Source organism: Leptonotus elevatus, chromosome 16 (assembly GCF_054856555.1).
Source record: "Leptonotus elevatus isolate MCC_2025b chromosome 16, RoL_Lele_1.0, whole genome shotgun sequence".
In the NCBI taxonomy this organism is placed as follows: Eukaryota; Metazoa; Chordata; class Actinopteri; order Syngnathiformes; family Syngnathidae; genus Leptonotus; species Leptonotus elevatus.
In genome coordinates, this window is record NC_141254.1 from 12306331 (window position 1) to 12332483 (window position 26153).

General features: G+C 38.6%; 1 protein-coding gene across 2 annotated transcripts in view; it reads left to right on the plus strand.

Annotated features, from left to right (window-relative positions):
• Window positions 1-9484: 9484 nt before the first annotated feature.
• atp2a3 (ATPase sarcoplasmic/endoplasmic reticulum Ca2+ transporting 3) overlaps window positions 9485-26153 on the plus strand; it is a 50143-nt gene continuing 33474 nt past the window's right edge. For both annotated transcript variants that reach the window (XM_086098222.1, XM_086098221.1), the window contains exons 1-3: window positions 9485-9908; window positions 22590-22607; window positions 22855-22937. In XM_086098222.1, the coding sequence (XP_085954348.1) occupies window positions 9791-9908; window positions 22590-22607; window positions 22855-22937 (219 nt within the window). In that variant the 5' untranslated portion in view covers window positions 9485-9790. The remainder of the gene's footprint in view (window positions 9909-22589; window positions 22608-22854; window positions 22938-26153) is intronic.

A 26153-nucleotide genomic window follows, 5' to 3' on the forward strand; every position in this document is an offset into this window, starting at 1 on the left:
AATAATATAAGCCTATTTATGTTGCTCCGGTGCTCTACCTTGTCGTCGTTAGCCTATTAGCGATTTGGAACGTTGTCATAATACCAATAAAAATACTAAGGTGTGTTCTAAAATAAAAAATACAAAATAAAAAAAATATAAGATACAAATAACAAAAATACAACTGCAACATAACCATATAACATAAAGGAATGAAACTGTTAGATAATAGAATGCAAAGAAATAAGTATGTGTCCTCGACATCAGGTCAGGAACCAGAAAGTGACCCGCTGAATAACAAATGGATAAACAAGCAAACTTTTATGTTCCATTCAGAGTTATCGCGGACACTCATGCTCTTAAAATGATTGATTGTTTTGTTCTTATTCCTCTTGGAACACGGAAAAAGATATCTTCAAATATGGTAAACATGAGCATGTACTTATACCGGTACGTCATCTCAGAATTGTCTAAAAAAGGAATTCATTTCCTAGAGAGCCAAAACTCTCTGCGGAATCCACATTTGCTATCCTGAACTCTGACCTACATCCTCATGATTCATACATTAGCTGGAGTCGGGCAGTGCAAAAGTCATGCCTGAAACAAGACCAATGCTGAAGATTTTAATTATATGAGTTTGATGGTATAGCATTACAAGAACTTGTTCTACCTTCGCTTTCCTTTTTTTGTGGTTAGACATTTGATAATTGTTGACATTGTTACGTACAATCATGCAAAGACATCCACATCCCGCGCGGGTGCCATACCTGTGCTATGATGTCACCGCAACAAAAAAAAAAGGTAAGCAGAGCTGCGACGAGTTTTTATGGAGGTAAGTCAAATGTATGTATACAGCCCATAATCACAAAAGCATCAAATATCAGTCAGGAGTGTGTCAGCATTTGTGATGACGAGTTGATGAGCAGGAGCAAAATGGGGAGGGGCCATCGGTGAGAACGGTCGCCACTGGACACGGGGTTTTCACAATCCTTCTCCGCATGCTATTCACGACGAGATTTTGCAGCTCTCTTACATTCTCATCTGACAGCATAGTTTTGTGCACCACCTGCGCCCGTCTGTCCTCCTCTCTGGTCTCGTAACGATCAGCCGCCCGCCCGCCCGCCACCCGCCTCCCGACACCACCACCAAGTCTATTTCCCAGGTCACTGATTAGTAATTGGAACTGTCTGACCAGATGTGACTGCTGCCTTTGTTGTGCTCCGTCTGCTGTGATGTGGAAAAGTGTGTACATTTGCATAAAGGGCATTAGGGGGAGTGAAAAAGAGCCATTTAAATGATCCGTTCTGTCCTTGGAGGCGATTATCAAGCTGGAGGTAATGATCAGAAGAGACAAGAACAAGAAGTGACTTTTGATAAGTGAGCGTATGCTATAAATAGCTTTAGAATAGGGGTCCGCAACCTGCGGCTCTGGAGCCACATGTGGCTCTTTAGTTCCTCTCCTGTGGCTCCCTGTGAAGCTCTAAAAAAAAATGTAAATGTAGAAAATACTTTTTATTTTGCGTATTTATTCTTATATTTTACATAAAATACTCAAAATGGTTAAGATTTTTAAAAAAAAAGAATACTTCAATATTCCAAAAAATTTCAGTTTAACATTTAATTTGAAAATGACAACTTTTTTTTAATCATCTAAAAATGTCCAAAAGGTGATAATAAAATGTCAACTAGGAAGAGGAAACGCAGAAATTTACCATAAAATGTCAATGAAATTGCCAAAAATGTCAGACAATTGAATAAAAAAGGCAGAAATGTTTTCCAAAAAGTAACCTAAAATGTCAAAAAAAAAAAAAAAAGAATCACAGTAAATTACGATTAAATATTTTTGAAATTGTCAAAAAAGTCAGAAAATGTATGTTTTCAAAACAAACAAAAAAAGCAGAAAAGAAAACAACCAAAAAGTAAATACAAAATGTCTAGAATCAAAAGAAGAAATCCCGAAAATTACCATAAAATGTCCACAAAATTGCCCAAAAAGTCACAAATTCCCTGGCAAAAAAAGGGCAACAAACATTTTTTTTTAATATATATATATACATTTAAGTTTTAAGAAGAGGGGCAGAAACAAATTGAACTCCTCCACTGGTTTGCAAAGTTAAAGTGACTTCAAATCTTTCATCCGCCATCGCAGCGCACAATCAAACGGTGAGTATTTGTTTGATGCTGACATTTTCACCCCCTAACAAATAAATCCAAGTTTCATTATTTTCCCGGAAGAAAATGTTGAAACCCTTTGGAACAAACTAACCAGCATCCTGGAACAGATTGTGGTTGACCATTATTTTCTCACTGTCATTTGATGAGAAATACATTGTTGACTCGAATTAAAGTCTTTCAAAAACGAAGTGAAGTTTTCACGGGCACATTCACACGCTCTGAAATGACACTTTTCGGCTCAAACTATGTTTTCTGTCTTAAAATAACTCTTCCAAGTCAGATGAAGGAAAAAGGATGAATGAACCAAAAAACACATTAAAATACAAAAAAAAAAAGGTTCAACTGTATTTAATGTGGTGAAACATATCATTAAGACACTTGTGGTTTAACATAAAAAAGGACAGCAAATAACAGGTTTTAAACTTTCTCAATGAAACTAAAGTTTGTCTACTTGCTGATTTAAATAAATAAGCTTCTTTTCCAGTTGCCATCCAAGTCAGAAACAAAATATTGTCTTTTTTTTTTTTTTTTTTGCAGTTCTTGAAGGTTTTCATATTTCTGTCACCATGACATATTTCAAGCTTTTTCCCCAAGACATTTCTGTTGGATTAAGATCGGGACTCTGCCAGGCAGTTAAAATCATTGAACTTCAACCGCTTTGTGTGCTTTGGACGCATGCTTTATGGTCTTGATTGTTCCGAGGAGTGCGTGATCTTGGACTCGTGCATTACAGCGGGCAGCACATTACGCTCTAAAACCATTTGGTCATCCTCTAATTTCACAATTCATGTGGTAGATTCGAGGTCTTTTTTACATGCTGAGGCAAAACAGAACCACAACTTAATGGATCCTCAACCATGCTTAACTGTTGGTAGGATATTTATTTCCTTACAGACATCATTTGTTGCTATGAAAAAAACACTGAAAAAAAACACGTTTTGGTTTCATTGTTCACTGAATATTTTCCTAGAGTGTGGTTTCTCCAGGTACTCTTTGGCAAAGTTCATGTATGCCAGTAAGATTTGTATTTACAATGGAACTGCTTGCGTGTATCTACTATGCCGCAACATATCCAATTAAGAATTAAATGATTAGATGGCAAAAAGTACGTAAGGCAACTGACCCTTGTATTGTTTTAAAAAAAAAATTGTGTCGTAAAACTCATTCAAATACAATACAATCTATTGTCTTTAAAAAAAATATGGTGGATTTTTTTTAAATGAATTAATTAGTAAATAAAAATAATAATAAACAGACGGATTTTTAAGTTGTCAGAATAAGAGAGTCAAAAGGTAAAATGTCCAAAAAGTGACCACATACTGTCCAAAAAGGAAGAGGAAAAGCAGAAAATTACTATAAGATGTCCATGAAATTGCCATAAATGAAAGAGAATTTGAAGGGGGAAAAAAAGGGCAGGAAAGAAAATGTTCAAAAAGTAACCATAAAATGTACAAAAACAAAAGATGGCAGAAAATTACCTAAAAATGTCTTTGGAATTTAAAAGAATAAATCAATCAGAAAATATATACATTTTTTAAAAGGAAAAAAAGAAAATGTTTGAGAATGGTAAATGGTACTTCATTTATAAGTAATTATAAAATGTCTACAACTAAAAGAAAAAATCCCGAAATTACCATAAAATGTCCACAAAAATGTCAGAAAATTGATAGCGCAAAAGTCAGAATTTTTTTTAATATATTTTTTTAAAAAGCAATAAAATGTCCAAATTAGGAAGAAGAAAGGCAGAAAATTAACATATTTCCATAAATTGCCAAGAATATCAGAAATTTGACAAGAAGGCAGAAAAGTCTAAAAACTTATGAAAAATGAAGTATGAAAAATTCCAACAAAAGCGAAAGGTAGAAGAAAATGAATTGGATGCTGCATATTTTTCTGCTAGTGCATTAAACAAACACGCTGCTGTGTTCATCACAATGTTTCAAATATTAAGCATCTCCAAACAGATTCTTTGTTATTTATTTGGCCCTAAAATGGCTCTTTTGACAGGAAAGGTTGCTGACCCTTACTTTTGACTTACAGATGACATTCTGTGATCTGGAACTATTTGCGCCCCTCGCCATCACCCCACCCACTGGAGTCTAGCTCATCACTCTGGAAGTTTACCCCAGCATCTGTAACGTGGCTTCAAAGGCCAACGCTGTGCGACATCTGCGCGTGTTGACAGCTCTTGACGCAGGAGTTAATTGATGAAGAAGACACATCAAATGAGCCGTGTCTGACTAAAACAGAGGGGCTGAAGAGGAGGAAGAAGGCGTGCTGGGAGGCTAATGACTGCTATTAATACCATAAGTGAGCCAGACCAACAAGAAAGTTGTGAGAGGACCCCAAATCCACTCTCTGTACAGATGGACCGACAATAGTATTGTTTTTTTTTTTTAGACTCCTTAACAAATTCATGTTTACCTATCAAGTCCTCACACATTTAAGAACGTTTTGGTAAGCTAACACAACAATCACCAGCTGAGGTAAATAATCACAACTCAGTTAGCAAACAACGACAGTGTACATAGCATTCGCTAGCAATAAATCCATCGAAATTTTGATCTGATTTGGTTTTATTTCATTTTATTTTGGAGTATTTGTTTGGTCTCGTTTCAGAAGCTTGACTTCCTGCCCTCGTGTCTCCTCATTATGTTGATTGTCTCCACCTGTGTCACATCCCTGTGTATAATAAATAGTCTGTGTTTAGATTTGTATTTCGTCAGGTTGCCATGCTGCCATGTCCTGAAATCTCTTAGTAAGTTTGCTGTAATTGTTTTGTTTCACTTTACTTTCTTTTTTTGTCCTTAAATAAAGAATTCCTTCATGGCTGTGATGTTTTTCTTTTTTGACCAATCACAGATCAGCTTCAGAAATCTCGTGAGCCGTATTACCGGAGCCCGAAGCAACTATGATGTAATTTTCAGTTGACAGCAAGTAACAAAATGGCTGCCCCTTCAGATGGATGAAAATGGGTGGGTTTTGTTGATTAACTCAAATGACGTGTTTAGACTAGTGGAGCTACAACGTATTGTGAAGAGAATTTTGGGGTTGATTTCCTTTTTCAGATGCCTGATAAACAAAAATCTGTCACTTTTTGAAAGTTGTATGTTGTGCTTTTGGGTCATTTTTGTAATCTTGTTGGAAAGTTTTTATGCTGCTTATTTTTTCTATAAAAAAATTAATTGTTGAGGTGAGGTCTGTTTGAATAATTATTTTTGGTATTTGGTAGATTAAAAAAAGATAAATTTAATAGAGGGGAATTCTGACTTAATCTGAAGCTATAATACATGATTTGTTTCATAGACATACAGTAAACACTGATGTAGAATAATTTGTGGTTTTACTCTGCCTAACTCTTCTATTGATAGTGTGCTGATCTCAACCCCCTTTTCATCATGCGGTATGTTTTAGTTCATCGAGGACGGTGCGGTGCCGTGTTCTGCTTCTCTTGTGTATGTTTTAGTCCAAAATGTGTGTACGGTGAGAGCACAGGCCCTTCGCTGGTCTACCTCTGGTAAACGGCCATTTTGGCTTGACAGTATACGACACAATGATCACGATGACTCATCTTGACCAAAAATGATTGAGCTGCAAACCATTTAGCCGGGATGCAGTGACAGGGGGAGTGTACGCGTTTGTGTCGCAGAGGCCGTTTTGAAATGGTCCTTTTTGTTGTTGATATATGACGTGTGTAGGCTTGTCCAATGTGGCAGATAGTGATTACTAGCACGCCTGCCTCACTGTCGAGAAGTCCTGGGTTTGAATCCTCCGGGTAGTCCCGCTTCCTTGATAAGTATTGATTCCAATCTGCTCCATGCATGCCGCTATTCGTTTTTGAATAGTAGAAATTAGGGGCGGGAATCTTTGAACGTCTCACGATCCGATTCCGATTTTTGGGTCCGTGATTAATTCAAAATGATTTGATTGACGATGACTTCTGCTTTGTTTTATAGATGTGCAAAGAATCGTCATGATCTACTCCAGTCTGACTCGCTAATGCTAATTAGCGTGCTACACGCGGCACTTTTAGCACTCAAAAGAACGGCTATTCATACAAAACGCTTCAGGAATGTATACAGAGAAGCATCTTAACATTACTCACCGGCATATGCTCTTATTACACTGCAAAAACAACTTTTATGGGAATAACTTGATCGCGACTTTTTCCTTTTCTCTAATATGGCTACAACTTAACAGTGTATTAGAACGCACGGAACCACACTGCCCCTAAGTGGCCAAATCATGTGCAACATGAATAGCGAACATATTCAGACAATGTTTCATTGCGAAGATCTTTGAAACGTTTGACCAAAAAAAACCAAATGAGCTACATTCGCATGCATTTGTCGCTCAGTGAGATGCAGGGAACTTTTCATTTATGGATCTGTTTAAAATTTTCCCTACACTTTTTATTTTTAAAAATTTGAAGAAATGATGTTGAAATTTGGGAAAATTTATTTACTTCATCTATTTACTTGCTTAGTTTTTAATTTAGCTTAACACATGCTGATGACCCTGGAAACAACAATTTTTGTCATAATTTTTTAAACAATTGTGTCAATATAATTTAGAAGAAAACCTTTTTTATTTTTACTGCAAATGAATATCGACTTGAAATATCGGTTATCGGCCTCCTTGACTACTAATAGTCTGTATCTGTATCGGCCTTAAAAAACATATCGGTCTATCACTTATAAAGACACACACAAACAAGGCCAAGACAGTATAACATCATTTAAATAAAATGGATTTTGGGGCATTTTAAATTGATTTTGAATCCTACTAAATGAGAATCGCAATTTTTATGAGAATCGATTTTTTTTAAATTGATTTTTTGACACCCCTAGTAGAGATGTTTTCTATAATTGTGACAGAGCTGTAAACCCAGGTTCGCCACTGTTTGGGATGCACTATCATGTGCAAGGTGCAGGAAAATCGAATGCTTTTTTTTTTTGCGCCCTTCAGCGGCCCCGGCTCATTTCCCTTATGCAAATGAATGCTTAAAAAAAAAAAAAAAGGAAAGCAAAGTCCTATTGGGGTCTGACAGAGCTGTGTGGAAAATGTGGAACTGGTGCAGAGACTGGTACAGTCCCCCTAGTGTGCAGAACCCTAGAGGAAGAAGGGGGAAGGGTGAGGGGCTTTGTTTGGGTGGGGATTTCCGTTCCATTCGTACCAGAGGGCTTCTTACAAAACGTATGTCACTGCAAGGCCGTGAGGAAGAAACCGAAAGGAACCTCCATGATGATTAATGATCATCTCTTGTGAGAATTCTAAATAATACATTGGTTAATGATAATGTACAAGATATCATTCTCAGAATGAGACCTTGGCACAAACATCTCAACCAAGTCATTGAATAAGCCGCACATGTGAATACACCCCAAGTGAGAGATGAGACCAGCTGTGAGTTTGGACAGAATTGGAACGCCTTGTTCCTTTCTGTACTTTGTAAGCAAAAAGGTCCCAGTCTGGTTGTGGTGAGGTCCAACAGAAGGCCCGTTTCTGTGTGCCCTGTAGTAACCTCACACTTAGGATAAAGTGATGGAAAGGAACTCTGCAACGTCACTTTCCCTTGTGCTGGCTCCTTGACAGCGAATGAATGGGTAAATTAATTTCACTTCTGCCAAAATGCATAAAGTACATTTTCCTTCTGAGAGGAAAAAGACCCAAAACTCCAAATAGCACTGAAAAGTGTAGCACTTGGGTTTATAGTGAGTTGAATCTAAACGTTTCAACTAAACTCACAACAATGTCTACAAATGTGCGATGAGCTTGACACATCATTTCACTGGTGCAATTTTCCAGGAAGTAAACTCACAGGTCCCCAGGCGATGCTAAATGACATGCAAAATAAGGTTGTCGTGTACACTGAGGTTACTATGCACACATTCCCAACCAGAAAACAGTAGTCAGTAGTCATCTGTAGATAATAGCTTAACTCGTTGACTGCCATTGACGGCTATAGACGTCAAAAATTCATTTGAGCTATTTCTATTAGTTTAACATCCCCCCCCCCCCCCCCCCACACACACTTTTGTTAACAAGAGTATGAAAACCTAGGGGGGAAAAAATATTATGCATTTAGAACAGATATCAAATTTGTGATTAATCGTGAGTTAACTAGTGAAGTCATCCAATTAATTATGATTAAAAAATGTAATGGCCTGATGCCCCTAACTTTTAATAAACTTTTATTTTTCTTTAAAAAAAAAAGAAAAGAAAAGATTATTACAAATAAAAATAATTAAAATTACTTTTTTTAAACAATTAATTAATCACATGACTTCACGAGTTAACTCACAATTAATCACAAATGTATATCTGTTCTAAATGTACAATCTTTTTTTTCTAGGTTTTCATACACAAAAAGTGAAAACAATGTTAAACTAATCATGTGACTGATCATGTCACAATCCTCTTATGTGAACATGGACTACAATAAATGTTCACTTCAAGACATTATGAAATGTAATATTTTAGAGAGTCCTCTGACCGGACAAGCGTTGTCTAAAGCAGCGGTTTTTTAACCGCGGTGCTCGAGTACCCCCGACCCAGCCTGTTTTCCATGTCTCCCACAAGCAGCACAGGTGTTTCAAACCATCCGCTAATCAGCAAACTCTGCATGAAGCCTGATAACGATCCTCAGCTGTGTTGGCTAGGGAGACATGGAAAAACAGGCTGGATTAGGGGTACTTGAGGACCGGGGCTGAAAACCAGTGGGTCTCAAGTGATCTTGTTCATCTTTGATCCTAAGGCAACAGATTTCTGTCCCTGCCAAGTCTCCTTGAAACAATTGTCTGCCGCTAAATGTCACGAGATGTGAAAAAGTATACTCTTTTTCCAAAAACAGAAACTTGAACACGTCTGACCTTTTCCTCTATCATCTGTAGACTAAAATAAATATTGCCTTAGTTGAAAGAATACTTCATCAATTATCCATGTAGTGTGGGGAGTTGAAAAAATGCACCTCTTTATTGATACGTTTCACTTTTATGGCAACATTTTCAACGCATTGGGTGCATTCATGATGCCCCAAAAGATGCCGGCCCACCAGGAATCTTCCCTCAATGCCAGATGACCAGTCTAGCCCTTGCGTCGTTCTGTGTTTTGTTCACGGATTTTTGGAAGATAGAAATAAATAAATAAAGAAATAAATGTTGCTCCGTTTCTTCCCACCACTGCAAATGACGTCACCACAACACACACACGACGACGAGGACTGCCCGCCTTGTGTCGCGTCATGTGCCTTTCGGAGGAAGTCCCTGCAGCCCGCCGGAGTGTATACAGGTACGCGCAGCCAATGGGAGCGCAGGTGGGAGTGTACCACAGATGAGAGGCGGCGCACGCCGGCTCGCATACGCAGCGCACCTTCACATGCAGATGAGGTCGACAGCAGGCGATCACTTGAAGCAGAGCAACGTGCGAGAGTCTGGGGTTTGCTGTTTCTTCTTCTTCTTCTTCTGGCGTGGCCAGGTGATCTCGTACAAGGAGACTCACCCAGCCGCCTCGGCGTCCGTCTGCGGAAATCTTTTTCGGCACCCACCTCCACCCACCTCGCTCGAGCACCCTGAGTAGATGTTCAACTCCATGCATTCTCATCTCCTCATCTAAGCGCCAAATTGCGTCCGCCGAGATGGAAAACGCGCACACTAAACCGGCGAGTGAAGTTTTAGACTTTTTCGGCGTGAATGAAAACACAGGGCTGACTCAGGAGCACGTGAAAGTGCAATTGGAGAAATATGGGCCGAACGGTGAGTAGTTGTACTTCTTTATCACCCTCATCCATTCTTTTTTTCACAATGCTGCAAGATTCAATTAGAAGCTGTCGAAATATATGGGTGTAATATTTCAAGCGTTTCCCCTCTGCTGCGCTTTCTTTGAGTGCAACGTTATGATGATGATGATGATGATGATGAGACCTTTATTTATTTGCATCCATATTAGGATAATGTACACATTCATTGTATAATACATACAAATGCGCTTTATGTCTAATTATTGGCCCCGCGCACCTTTTTTTTATATGCACCACAAGGGCTGGCCATTCACCCTTAAAGAATATAGTTGTCATATTAATTAAGTAATTTAATCTGGTCTATTGAAGCTCCCCTTATGTCAGGTCCTGTTTTAAAGTAAGTACAAAGTAAAACAAACCAGCAGCGTTCCTCTGTGTACACAGCGTACACATCCCCTTTGCTTGTCAATCATGCCACCAGGAAGTACACACACTTGTACTCGAATGGAAGATGAGGCGGTGACGTTGATAAAACCCCAAAAGCTTGGTCAACCTGTTTTCACTTGAAACACTTGTCTCTCAGAAATAGGCAGATGTCTGATACTTTACCGCTCAAGTCACAAGATCAAATCAAATAACAACTCCGGGCTGCCATGGATGGCAGTGGCCTCGCAGCAGGGAAATGCAAATGGGACAAAAATGAATATGCTGTGGAACCTCGAGTTAGTTGACTAATTGGGGGAAGAGCCTAAATATATCTATCTATATATATATATATATATATATATATATATATATATATATATATATATATATATATATATCTATATATATATATATATATATATATGTGTTTTTGTCATGGTCTAAAAACACTCAATACAGTCCCAAAATATTTTGTATTTTTTTCATGGCTTAAAAAATGCTCAGTACAAAATTCTTGTAAAAAAAAAAGAAAGAAAAAAAAAGCTTGAAACTGTTTGAAAAGTGTATCCAAATTAATTAATTGGTGGATACAACACGTTACTTTGAGTTGCGTCATGAGGGCCGTGCTAAACTAACGTCCATGCAACAGTGACCCCTGCCAAGATGGCCCCCACATTGGCTCTACTCATTAGCCCGCTCGAGCTACTGTAAGTCTGTTTATCTTTGACAAGACCTGCGCAAGCCGGAAACACGTGGCGATCACGTTATCATTTTCAGGCTCCCCTTTTTACACTACTGACAAAAGAAGCAGTTAAAGGCAGTGGCGAAGACCTTAAATAATAGAAAAGGTAGAATAATAGCTATTTGTGTGGCTACATAAAAAAAAAAGTGCTGATGATAGCATTAGCATAACGCAACAGCTAGCTATATTGCCTTAAGACGTCTCTCTGATTTGCGACTGGTTTCTTTAGAATAAAGCACTTATTTCTATAACGTATCTATTTTTCAACTCCACAGTACACGGCAAAAATAAAAAGGAAAACATAACTTGGTTTTGAATTATTTCTATTTCCATTCATTTCAGTGGGTGCTTTCAGTTCGGTTCAGAAATCGTGTCTCCGAATTAATTGTGAACCGAGGTTCCACTGTAGATGGTAGAAGTGAGTTTTTAAAATCCCAGAAGCATTTTTCCGTGAGACGTTCTAAAAGAGTGGTGACGCATAACAGGCAACAGACTATCCATCAGAATCGTCGTACTGCTACCCAATTTGTTAGCCACCTGCTATGGAGCAGGATATTTTGCTAGCTAACCTTTTGAAGCAGGATATAGCCTGCTAGCTAACCACGATACACAATACTTTTTATTAACGCTTCAGCCTTAGTGGATATCTTCACGCTACTGAGTTGCGTTTTTAATTATATTTGGTCATTATACTGAAACACCACTAAGGCTGCTAATGATGTTTGCAAAATGAGCGCACTACTTTTTTTACAACGCCACTGGTCGGTCTTTTATTGTGTGGGATATCAACCTTCTTGTAAGTTTGTGGGCAGCGTGGAATTATTAGCCGGCGTGTTGAGTGTTCACAGCCCCGCCTTTCCCTCCTGGCCTGTCATTTGCATGTGCGGCCGAGCTGCGGCGTACAGTATAGCGCCATATTGTGCAAGTCAAACAGTTGGCCTCTTGTTTGCCGCGCAGCCACTTTACGCAGGCCTGTGATGACTTCATGGAAAAAAACAACGTCTCGCCACAGATAACATCGCTTTTCGCTTTTAGCTGTGAACTTCCTGTGCGCGCGCGCGTGTGTGTGTAAGTCTGTATAGATAATAGCTGTTGCAAGGGAATACCCGTTTCCCTTTTTGGATCTGGCTTTATTATTGTGTCCACTGTAGTTTTCTTCTGTAAGACGAAGTCAACCTAGGGACACCAGCGTGGCATATATTTGGTTATGTTGACTGCACAGCTGCTTCTCCTTCTCTTCTCGGAAAGTGCTGACTTTCTAGGTGTTTATTTCTGTCTCGTTGCATAAAGCCTTGCAGCGGCGCACGTATGTTAGCGCTCGCAAACATGCATGCACAATTGATGAGGCAGTGTTACCAGAATCTCATTAGCATGATGAGCCAGCGCGAGTGTTTGTCTTGGCGCCGACATGAGAGGGCAAACGAAAGGGAATCTAACGTGATCCGCACTAGTCAAGAGTCTGCAGTTCCAGTGATGCCATAGCAACTTCATCTGCGGAAATCAATTTGCGTGTCTGTCCGTATCTTTATATAGAACCTTTAAAATGTACACAGTCTTACTTCCTCTACTCGTTTTTGGATGCCAGATTTGGATTTTTTTTCTGCAATCATGTCTTCTAATTTACTGTTTTCTGTGTTTCTATGGCTAGAATGAAAACCGAAAACTACAGGTTTATCTAAATTGTTTGTTGTCTAGATCAGGGGTCTCCAAGGCTAGTCCTCGAGAGACGTCTGTTGGACGAGGGGGGGGGGGGGGGGGGGGGAAATGGAAAACAGGCTGGATGGGGGTACTCTAGAGGATTTGGAGACCTCTGGTCTAGATTCAAACATGCAATCATCTCAAAGGGAGGCATTATTATGCTCTATATGACACTGGCCTGGAAACTTAGTCAGTCAATGACATTTAGTTTAATTCTCCTCATTAGGGCTGTCAAAATCAGAGTTAATTATGGGGATTAATTTAACTCATTCACTGCCATTGATGGCGAGAGATGTCAAAAATTCATTTGAACTGTCTCTATTAGTTTAACATTTTTTCCCCACTTTTGTTAACAAGGGTATGAAAACCTAGAATTTTTGTTATTGTACATTTAGAACAGATATAAAATTTGTGAGCCAACTAGTGTATTCATGCGATTAATTACGATAAAAAAATTATCGATTGGTATAATTATCAATTATTTTTGTAAATTGTAATTAATCGCATGACTTCAATAGTTAACTCACGATTAATTGCAAATTTTATATCTGTTCTAAATATACAATAAAATAATTGTTTCTAGGTTTTCACACTTAACAAAAGTGGATTTAAAAAAAAATAGAAATAGTTCAAATTAATTTTTGACGTCTATAGCCGTCAATGGCAGCGAATGAAAGTGTGTGGATTTTTTTTTTCCGCATTTAACTCAGCTTTACAGGTGATCTTTTTCTCATAAAAACAATTCTCAGAACTTATTTCGGCTCCGCACTGAGTGAATTTTGATCGTTTTAACAGCTGTATTTTTAAGTATTCTATTCAAGGATTAAAGAAAGCTATTAGAACAGTCTTTGATGATAAAAATACTTTCTATGTGATGATTTTACATTAATTCCAAGATTTTACACAATATCTGTTGCTTTGAAGAAAAAAGTCAAAGCAGAAGTACATTTTACTCTGAAAAAGACTATATTCGGTCCCAGTTTAAACAGAATAAACTTTACACTCGGAAGAGAGTAAAATATTATATAGAATAAAAAAATAAAAATAAATCACTCAATAGTTCAGGAACAATCCCACAACCTTCATTCAGCATGGGGGACGGCCGCTCTATCACTTGAGCTGTGCCACGCCTACCGTTGGATAGCATTGTTGGCGTGTCCAAAGGGGGACCAAAATGGTCGGAGGTACGAGGATTCCACCTGACGGCAGCGATTGTTTAGCTCTCTTTCTAGTGTAAAGTTTAGTCTGGGACATAATATAATCCAAAATTTACTCTACGAAATGTACTGTGTAGAAAAATTTGATTAATTACGGAAAATTGAGCGATTTATTAGTTTAAATGTTTTAATGGTTTGACAGCACTAAAAAAAATATAATCTAATAGTTGAACTCCACAGTCTCCTGACGCACTCCATTTACTGCAGGAATCTCACTCATTTTCCGCAAGCGTGCCTCCAATAAGTCACTTTTATCGCACGCACTCACACGCTGCCTGTGTGTGGGCACTCAAAGAATGTTTGTACTGTAACGGTCTGTAACGCTCACTCATTTCTAGCCTGCAACATTCACAGTCCACAACCAAAGAACAGACACCCTGACATATCAGGGATTGTTTTTTTTTTTCACCATGTATTTTTCCGCTTTTGCTGTCAAGAGTTGAGACAAAAATGGAGTGTTCGACTTGACAGGCGACAACATGCCGTGACATCAAATATGGGAAGCTTGTTGAGCTTACAGTAGTACATCCACACACTCCCACACTTAGCAACAACTCCCCTGCGCAGCATTTTGTTGAACACAACACTGGCAAGTCATTTGAAATGCTTTCGTTAGTTTTGATACTTTTCACAATGGTAATCAAAATATGCAATTCCAGTGAATCCCTGTCTTATCTCATGGTTCATAAAACCGATCAGCATCTGGTGTGACCATCACTTTCCTCAAGGCCACTCTAAAGGGTGAAAGTAGTAGCACACCTGTGAGGTAGCTGGATTATCTCGGCAAAGGAGAAGTGCTCGCTAAAACAAATGTAAACAGATTTCGGAACATTTGCGAGAACCATTTCTCTCGCCTTTTGTTTAAATGAAACGTCGTGCTCATGATAGGTGGGAGCCAAAACAAAAGTGTTTTGTTTATAATGTGCTTTAGCTGAAATATTTAATATTTAATTCTCTTTTGTTTTGCGTGCAAACTGATGACTATTTTTAAACAGTTACTTGAGGAGCATTACTGCGGTATCTTCATAAATTGGACCTTGACATAGAACAGAAAGTGGAAGAAACTATTTTGCTTCTAAAATGGAACTATCTTTATTTATATAAAGCTCTACATTCTATAAATCATGGGTGCCAAACATAAACAGTAGTTTTCAGTCACATTATTATTGTGCACACTGACAACCACTTAAATGACATTCTTAAATTTGGCAGTTACTCAGGATTTGATGCAAAAAAATTGCACAGTTAAAAAAGTAAAAATGAAATCTGATTACTCTGCAGTAAGATAATAAATGAGAATAGTTTCAGAATCTACATGTAATTATTTACATCTCATTATTTATAGGTTATTAGGCAACGGACATACTGGTCCGGCCCACTCGAGATCAAATTTGGGTGAAAGTGGCCACTGAATTAAAATGAGTTTGACACCTCTCATATAAAAAATTTTTTTTAGTAGTAGTGGCACCAACTCTGCCCACCTCCACTTTTTTTTGACATGTCGTGGGCCGCTGAAAAATGCATGGTGGGCCGCAAATAGCCCCCAAGCCGTAGTTTGGACCACTGTATTGTTGTTTCCACTCTACTGATCAAAATCATTTCAGATGCTTGAACTTCCTCCTTCACAATAAAAGAGAAAAATCCATCTACCATTTAAATAACCTCTTTAGATTAATTCACGCTACTGACGTACTAAGCATGTTTTTTTTTCTGTCAATCAAAAGAGGATGAATTGTGTAATGCAACTGCACGTTGCTAACCATGCTTTCTATAATTAGGACAACTTAATTTCTCTTCTTGCGCTACACCGCGACTTTAAAGGAAGAGCGTGTCACTCCATTGCGAGCGATGTTTCCTTGTCTCCGCCTCCTCCCCCGCCAACACGCGCTCTTCAATCAGCCGCTTGTTTGCATTTCACTTTAATTGTCCCGCCGTGTTCCAGTCGAGAATTGTATTGTGTCGTTGGATTCGTGTGGGCTGAGAAGGGAGAGTTAAGTTGTTGAAAAAGCAATTCAAGGCCACCGGGTTTTGAGTCACTTCCTGGCTCAAGTGGTTCCAGTGTGTCATCCTGCTGCCGGCCTTCAAACATCCCACGTTTGCGTCTATCTGTTGGTCATCAGTGAGGGGTTTTACTGCCGAAGCCATTTGAGATATATATTTTTTTAAATATCTCATCATATATCATATATCATTTGTCATATATCATCTCATCATATATCTCATCGTATATCATCATATCATATCATTTGTCATATATCATATCTCATCATATATCACATCATATATCTCATCATATCTCATATCATATATCATATATCATATCTATTATATTATACCAAAATGTAATTGTAGTATGTGGTCTGAAGCGCGTGACAAAGAAAAAGTAAAAAAGTCAAAGAAAAGTAGTAAAGGAAGTTGAGCGACGTCAACGACGTCACTGTGGTTAACCCCCTGCATTATTCTATTCAATACAAACAGAGGCTTAAAATAATTATTGCAATGAATAAAATATCGAGTTTCTCTCCACCATCACCACTTCTCTATGCATGATATAGTGTTTAATAAGTGTCTGTGGCATTAAAAGAAAAAAAAAAAATTTCCAATATTCCATCCATCTGGCCCGTCGTGAATAAAGTCGTTTTAAAAACGGAGCCCACTGCAAACATTTCTCCTCCTATTTTCATTGAATTAGTCTCAACTAGGACACGAATTATCAAACCTTTTTAATATCAGTGATCTAAATAGACGGCAGGAAAAGCTTGAACACAGAAGCCGTGAACATAACTGCTGTGCGAGTTGGCTTTTTTGTCGTCAGTTTATTTGCGTGCATTCGTTTCTATATTCCAGTTTGAGGTTTTCTCTTTGTGACAAGCAGATTTCCTTGTCACATTGTGCTGCTGAGGAATGATAAGTGGCTTGGTGACATGTCATCCGCGAGCTTACACTATGTGGACATGTACAAGATATTTGCATCGGCATTTAAAATTCACTTTCTCTACTCCGTTTTTCCAGTGGGATCATACGTTATGAGAGGAAGTTGGAAGCTATCATGCATTAGTGTGCAATAGCTATTAGGGGGTTACCGTCATGATATTTATAGGCCTGTTTTTTTTTTTTTTATTGGCTACACTCTGCAAAGGTTTACTAAATGAGATAGTTAGACACACCCACAATGAGCTGACTTGAAAGTTGTTTATTGTTTACGGAAGCAAAGTATTTGTAGCCTGAGATGAGTGTCGACAAAAGCATACGTTTGGTTGCATCAACATTAATTGCGAGAACTCGTTGAGAACTCATTTTGTGTATTTTTATTCCTCATAAAAAAAATCAACTCACTCAAAATTTGAATATTATTGAGGTACTATGGTTCGGTTTTCATTTGGGACATTTGTAACCTGGTTTCTGGTTAAAGTAAGCCATTTTAAGATTAAAAATCAAAACTTGAATGCAGTTATTAGGAGCGTGCATTTCCTCACATTAATTTATTAACGCAGACTGTAATCAGTAGCTTGGTATTGATTCTATACTTTGCAAGTTAAATTTATTGAATGTAACAAGTTTTTAGAAGGGTGGGAATGTGTGGGTGTGGGGGGGGGGGGGTGAAGTGGGTTCCTAATGGCATAATAGAGGCCTTGAAATAAAAATAAAAAGTAAATAATAAAATAGTCAACGTCCACTTAGCAGAAAAATATCTACCGTGGTACATAACAAAGCAAAAAGTGAGAGAAAACTGTAGTATAAGACCTAGTGTGAGCGCAACTATGCATGTCTGTCACCTAGTGGTGCTTGGTGATATTACAACTTAAAACTACAGTTGACACCTGTTGTAAGCAGTTTTTAAGCATATTCTTCAGATTTTTTTTCACAATATTTTTTCAGATTTTGAATTTTGACCGTTTTTTCCATTTCCCCTCGTTTTTCATGGAAAACATATAAAGAATGGTTCTCAGCATTTTAAAAATAATTTTAAGAATGACAGTTGCCCATCCCTGATCTATATTTTTAATTGCATTAACTCATTTGCGCCCAAAAACGCATAAGTAGGTTCTATTTTAAATATTACCATGCTCTCAAAGACATATTTATACGTTGTTTATGCTTTTTTTTTTTTATGCTATAGCATACGAAAGGCTTTGATGCAGCCTCTGAATTGAAGAGAATGTTTGAAGCAATGGTAGTTATTACAAAAACGGCCAGCTGGTGGCAGCAGAGTATACGAGATCAACCAGGGCCATGTTGAATAAAAAAGCTGTTTTCCCCACTGTTTTAAACAGATTTGTGAATAATGATGAAACTTATTTCTATTCTATTGCTAATTGCTTCAAAACGGAAACAGATATAAAATATACATTTTTTTTTCCTGATGAAAGAAGAGACTCTAATCGTTCTTTTGGTAGGTTCCATGTTTTTATAGCAATAGAACACAATATTCTGTGGGCCTTGCAAAATCAGACCAAATCCAGTAAAACGGCCGGGAGCGAAGGGGGTTGCTTCAGTGAAAATAGCGGGGAGCGAATGAGTTAATAGTAATGTCAAATTGCTCTGGCAACGCTGATATTTACCTGCTACAGTCATAGTGGAAATTTACAAAAAGTCTGTACTGTACTCGTGTGGTGTTTATTTGGTTTCCGATAATCTGCAGATGTCTTTGTCGGACTGCAGATGGATGTGCAAAGAGCGTCAAACTGTGAAAGCAATGAAACAATGTCAAGTGCTGAAAGAAATATGTCAGGTTTCCCGCTTCCCCTTCCAGCGCTGGACACCGAAAACGAGCACCCTGCTGTTGTTGGCGACTGTCTCCAGGAAGTGTTCCCCCTTTTTGCTTGGCATTGACCGCTTTTCTGCTGTGTGTAAACAAGCTCTTTTTTTCTTTTTTCTTTTTTTAATCATTGTCTGGGCCCGTAGGGAGGAGGCGGGGAGGTGTTGTGGGGACACGGCTTGAGGTGAAGTCAGTATTCAGGAATGTGACTGGGCAAGCCTTTGGCTTGACGCAGCCCAGACTGACTGTGAGGGAATCCTTGGCAGAGGGAAGTCAGGGAAACCCGTTGTGCACTTTGAGCCCTCCCTGCTGCTGTCTTGTCCTTTTCATTCGGTCTCTTTTGTCTCCCGCTCTTGAGCCGCAGCCAGCCTTTCTGCCATAAAAAAAAATATTATACAAGCAGGGAAGCACCGTAACGGGGTTTATGTCAGACCGGTGAAGCATGGAAAACAGCAGAACTCACTTCTCTCCATATTGCCGCTGCGGAATTTCCCCTGTGACTTTGCACGTCAAAACCTCAATGCTAAAAGCCTCGGGGACTGCAAGTTTGAAGCTATCCGCAGTGACTCAGCACTATTATGCCCAGGTTGTATATATATGTTCTGTTTGTAGTAGCCGCGGTCCAGCAGCCAACTCATTGTGAGGCACTGAGACAATTCAAGGTCAACGTGGTCTATTTATGACTGGACATGCCCGGAACACATCATCAGGAAAGTTTTTATTTTTAATTTTTTTATCAGACTCCCACAAGGGTGCATTCACACTTGTCTGTTTTAATCAGACTCGAGTTGTTTTCCTCCCTTGCTTTGCTTTGTCAGATGTTAAAGTAGTAGAGCTCAAGTGCGGACGAGCTTGAGATGACAGGATTCCAAATCAATTCTATAATATGGTTTATTTATGGCGTAAAAGCACACAAACTTGGATCTGATAACACTGTTAAAAGGGGAAGTCGACCTTAAACATTTCTTGACATGTTATATGTGACCTCCCTCGTCTAAACATGACATTCTGATTAATATTCCATTTGTGGAGCAAAATTCTGCCATTTTTATCCATCTCAAGGGGGCGGCCATTTTGCCAAGATGACATCACAGTTGCTCAGACCAATCGCAGCTCGCCTGTTTTCTGAAACTGAGCTGTGATTGGTTGATATCTGAGACCTGAGCAACTGTGATGTCATTTTCACTCGACAGCAAGAGGCAAAATGGCCGCCGGCTAGATTTTGCTGCTTAACTCATAACCAGAATAGCGTTTAGACTAGTGGGGCTGCATAGAACATATTATTGTGAAGAATTTTTTTTTTTTTGGGGGGGGGGTGTTCTCCCTACACTTGTGAGGACATTCCTAAAAACATGTACGTTCGGTATAGCCAAATCACACATAATCAGCTGGCATCGGCTCAATTTGGTCGGATGACCATTTAAATGAAACTCGCATTCATTTCCAATGATCAGTTTTGTAAATAATTGCCCTTCAAATTGGTTAATATTGCGTACCAGGCAAATTGGGGACGAGCACACTTACTACTACTTCATTCTGACCGTGCAATTTTCTACCCGTTGGCGTTCTTGTAAAACTGATCAGAAAACAAGCCTTAAATCACTGCTGAGTCTTTTTGGAGGCAAATTTTTTTAGTGCAGACATAATTTTTTTAAGTCCACAACTATAAAATAAGTGCCAAAGTTTGGCCAATTACAGGGGGGCCCTTTAAGTTATTTCTCTTTCCGCTTGGTGTGGAGTGCGAACTGAGCGACTACGAGAATTTTGTTTTTGGAAGGCAGCGGAGGCCTCGCGTCATGGTCCTCCCGCTTTCCAACTCTTTTCCCCACATGGTCACGTTTCATAATCGTGTAGCGACGTCTGCTCAAAAACATGCCGGAGAAACATGCCGCTTGTTTCCACTGCTCCATTTAGGGTCACCGCAAGATGCGCGCCGTTTCTTTTCCCACAATATCGCATTTAAAAATGTTTCTACAGTCATCAGCAGTCGGGATGGATTTTGTTCCTTTTGTGTTGGATTTGACTGAGCAGGTTTGCATCATGGTAACGTTAATAAGTGGGACAAAAAAAGGATGTTTTTTTTTTTTAAGAATCTGACTTGTTTTTCTGTAGTGTGATTCACATGTCGGGGGTGTTCTGATCTGTTAATCAAACGCAAGCAGAAAAGGAACCATGTTAGCTTCTAAAACTCTTTTATATGCGAATAAACTGTCAAGCTCTGAGATTCCGTGGGAGGTTTCGCACTGCTGCAAATAAGCTATAAATAAAAAGGCGAGAATGAGAAGCTTTTCCACTGAATGGTAAAGTTAAGGAATACGTCCATCCTTTCAGTTCGTAGTTTTAATGTCTTTTCTAAAAATTACAATCACCAGAACAGGAAAAATTATCTAATTGCAACCCCCCCCCCCTCCTTATAACCTTAATGTCATATCTAGTCAAATTCCTTACTCATTACTATTGACGATTAACCTGACTAACTCTGAATTTAAACCCTAAACACTCGCATAGGTCCGTGTGTAGACATTTAACTCATTCACTCACAGCCATTTCCACTGAAGCAACCCCCTTCGCTCCCGGCTGTTTTTTTACTGTATTTTGACTGATTTCTGCAAGGCCCAGAAGAATAGCAAAAATTGCTATAAAAACATGGAACCTACCAAAAGAAAGATTAGAGTCTTAGCATTAGAATCAAGTTAAGTTTCATCATTCTTCACAAATCTATTTCAAACTGTGGGGAAAGCTTCTTCTTTTTTTCAACATGGCCCTGGTTGATCTCTTTTGCTCTGCTGGCCGTTTTTGTAATAACTACCTTTTCTTCAACCGTTCTGTGCCTTCTGTATGCCCTAGCATAAAAAAAAACATATGAATACGTCTTTGGAACACTTAAAACATTTAAAGTAGAACATATTTATACGTTTTTGGGAGCAAATGAGTTAATGACAATGAGCTCAGTTTGATGTATCATAAATGCAAAGCTACACCACCACAATAAAAAAAAACAGATGACAAGAGGGTTGGCATATAAATGGATGCAGTTGCTTGGTTGACCAACATCAGTATGTTTAATTTAATAACATAACATCCAATCTATCAAAGGTGACTTATGGGATACCTCAAGAGTCTGTAATAGGCCCCAAACAATTCCTATATGCAATGTGTCCAGAATACTCAAATATTTCTTATTTCTACTGTGCTGGCATAAATGGCTCAGTGGTAGAATGGTCGTCTCCCAATCGTGAGGTTGTGGGTGCGATCCTCAGCGACCTCAGTGACCACGTTGAAGCGTCCTTGAGCAAGACACTGAACCCCATGGCAGCAGCCCGACCACTGGCGTATGATGTGTGTGCGAATGGTTGAATGCGAGGCTTTGTAAAGCACTTTAGGCACCAATGTTGTAGATAAAAGCACTCTATAAAAAGTTTACCATTTACCAAAAAACTTCAACAGCTTCTGCTGAAAGTGAACTGAATCCACCGGAAAAAATGAGTTTGATGTCAATAAATGATAGCTAAGTTTGGGGTTTATTGTCGTTGGCACTAAAAAAAACAACAACAACCAAACAAATTAGAATCGCCGTACATACTGTTAAAATAGAGTATATAACACGAAAATCACAAGATTTTTTTATTTTTTTATTTGTTATAGTTCACTATTATTTAAAATAATTACGTATATTTATTGTGCATATCTGATGCCAGAGCATTATCTATATTGAAATTGAATGTGGTTAACTTCACCCATTAGACCAAATATTAACTATTTCTTGTTTTCTTTGTTCCCCTTACAACACCCCCCCACCCCCACACTGTGTCCGCCTTCAATTCCTTTACAACCGTCGTGACGCGACATCTACAGAGCTCCCTGCCGAAGAAGGTAAATATTGATTTTTCCAAGGGAGGCTTCTATCCTCCTCCCTTGCATGATTAAATGTCTGGAGACCAGGGGATAAATTTAAGATGTCCCGCCCCGTGCAGATGTACACACTACTAAATCCAGATTATTATTATTATTGTTATTATTTCTGCTGCTTGTACTAAATGTTACGCATTCTTTCCACCCTTAAGTCTTCTGAACTTTGACTCCCTTAAGACAGCTGTGTGTGTATTTGTGCGTCTTACAGGAAAGTCCCTGTGGGAACTGGTGTTGGAGCAGTTTGAAAACCTTCTCGTCAGGATCCTGCTTCTCGCTGCCTGTGTCTCCTTTGTAAGTGAGCGTCGCTAATTGGCTGGAAATTGATAGCGCTGATCGGCGTCGTTCTCATTCGAAAGCAGCACTCGCTTAGTTATTGCTCTGTTCGAGTATTGGAACATTGCGCATGGAAGTCTTTTCCATCCAGTGTTGACACAGTTTTAGTGAGGGGAACAGGGAGAGCCCACTTGGAAACACAACTATCCATCAAAACCGCCTCCACTGCAGCGGCTTAAATTGTGACCGTGCTTTGGAGTGAAGGTAGGAGAGGCGTGGAGCGGGGAATCCTGAAAACATATCCACTTTTTTTCCATCTATTACAGCGCGTCTCTGGTGTTTTGGAATGGAATTGCTTTTTGCTATTTCTGAAACGGGGGGGGGGGGGGGGGGGGGAAATAAGCTCTAAAAATGCATATGACACAATATGCCCTCTCTAAGGGCTCCAAGTGCAGGCGTGGGTTGGAAAAGATCACTTTTGCTCAAGTGCTGTGAGATGACGTTTTCTGTGTAAATATGGCGGTTAGCGTGGAAGAGCTAAGACGAGCAATAACTTATTACACAAGCGATTACGTTTCTGTTGGCTTCCACGGTTTGCACATCCATGTTGGGGTTGAAGGTAACGTTAAACCTGAGCTACTGCCTCCTCGCGTAATGCCAACAACCTTAATAGGCATGTCTCCATGTCATGTTTGGGTAATTGATTTTATGATTTTTCTTTTTTTGTGTTCAGCGGTTTTGTGAATCAAGGACTTTATTTGAGGAGCAAATTTCTATCTTTGTAGAGCAATTTAAAAAAATATATTTTTGTAGGTTACTCCCAAGAAACCAAACCAATTAAAATTAAAATAAACATTGTGTATAGCAGTAAACTTTATTTTTTTGTTTAGAAAAAAAAAAGAAGCAAAATGTATTAATTAATTAATTTATTTATTTGCTTGTTTTAAAAATGCTCGGCTGCAATGTAATTTTGAGAACATTTATTGTGACTACTTCTAGAGTCAAAGCTAAAACTCAGAACTCTATTGTGAAAACAAATCACATTACTGATACATTCTAAATAATATAATACTATATTAACTCATTCACTGCCATTGACGGCTATAGACGTTAATTCATTTGAACAATTTCTATTAGTTCAACATTTTTTCCCATTTTTGTTAACAAGAGTATAAAAACCTAGAATTGTTTTTATTGTATTACAACAGATATAACATTTGTGATTAATCATGAGTTTACTAGTGAAGTGATGCGATTAATTACGACCCCAAAAAATTTTTTTGTTTAAAAGAAAAGATTATTAAAAATTAGGGGCACCAGGCAAATAAAATTTGTAATCGTAATTAATGGCATGACTTCACTAGTTAACTCACGATTAATCACAAATTGTATATCTGTTCTAAATGTACAAAAAATTGACGAAAAATGGGGGGAAAAAGTAAAACTAATAGAAATTGTTAAAATCAATATTTAAAAGCCAATGGCAGTGAATGAGTTAATACAATTTTAACATTATAGGCCACTCCTCCTTGCTGACGTAAACTGTACCAGAAATTAATTAATTTCCGGGTCTGGTTCAGTTTAGCGTGTAAAGTGTAATTGATCACCCAAGCACACAATTGCGGTGATAAATGCGCTAGCCGTGTCAATCTTAGGTTAGCTTAGCATTTAGCATGGCTTCTCTGTCTTTTCTCGTCATCCTTTCAGATGTAAGACACTTGTCAAAAATACCGCAGCCGATGATTACCGATTTAGGAGTGGCTCCACATTGTGTTTTGGCGCATTAGTAGCCAGCCGAAACTATTGCTAGCTATAGCTGCTTCTGCGTAAGTAGCACAGATCTTTTTCTGTGAAAGGCTGGCTTACAGATAGCCCTCCAGTCCAGAGATCCAACTATTTGTATACAAGCCATTAAAAAGTCATCTTTCCGTAATATATCTCCTATAAGGTCAAGTGACAGACAAATCAAATGTTCTACTTATTTATCGACTTTGTTTATCTTAAGAGTCGGGTCTGGCTATTCAAAAGCTTATCTGAATGTGTGCGGACTGTGTTAATGTGTTTTCTAAAAGGTCCTTACCGAGATCACTGCCTTTTTGTCGCCATCCAATCTGTTTGTCATAAGCACCTAAATGAAGCAGAATGATGCGCCATCGACCGGGCTGAGGGTGTCGTGACACACTCTGTGCTATTCGGCATTCTATCATCCGAATGAAAAGTGGCTATATTTCATCTCTCCTCACAGCGCTGTTACCTCCTATTGATGAAAAAGAACGCTTTCACACATTAGTAATTAGCTGCCTGACATATTGCTTCGCTCTGAATAGATTTTTTTTTTTTAAACGGTTGTTATGAATATATGACGGTTAGCATTGATGATTTATAGCAATCAAAACACAGTGTTACTGTTGCGGCCTTAGGAACGCAATGTCTCAGTCTCAGTTACTTGAACGCACCGCCAAAGGAGGGGAAAAAAAACGAATATTGAGCTGATGTAGTTTGCTCGGAAGAGTTTGTTATGAACTTTAGTTTTGCAGCGCTTTTACACACTTTGTTAACATCGCATGCAATCTTTCAGAGTGCGGAAATCCCAATACAGCATCTGCTATTTGGAATCTCAGTTAAAGATTTCAATCTTAGTCCAAAACAACCACCAACAATGTGCATAATCTGTTTGAGAGAATGCATCATTTATTGCCTGCTATTTTGTTTTTTTTAGTATAATAGCACCAAAGACTGTACACAACATTTTTGTATAATGATGAAGGGCAGACGAGAGTTTGAGTCGATCAATTGTGTAAAGTGCTGCAGTAATTATAGTGTAATGGGGCCTAAAATGTCAAGGTCATTTTATTCATTTATTTTTGCCAGGAAGTTTCAGAGTTGTAAAACGGCTCGACGGTTTCACTGACAAATGGCAGATTTGGTGTCCGCTTGTAATTGTTTAGCAATGAGGCATTCAAATGAATTTTAAAGCAATTTGATTGCCGCAGCTGCCGGCGCACGAGGGAGCCTGGACGCAATGAACTGTTCTCTATTTGTCTGTCGTCTCGCTACGTAAAATGTTGTTGGCCGTGATGAGAGCAAAGTTGGGCGCGAGTTGGGTCTGGCTTTTAAATGGGTTCAAAGTCAACCAGAAAATGTTATATGTGCCCGCGCTAGTCTAAACACAGCATTCTGATTAATATTACATTTGTGGAGTATGAATTAACCTGTTTTTATCAGTCTCAGCGG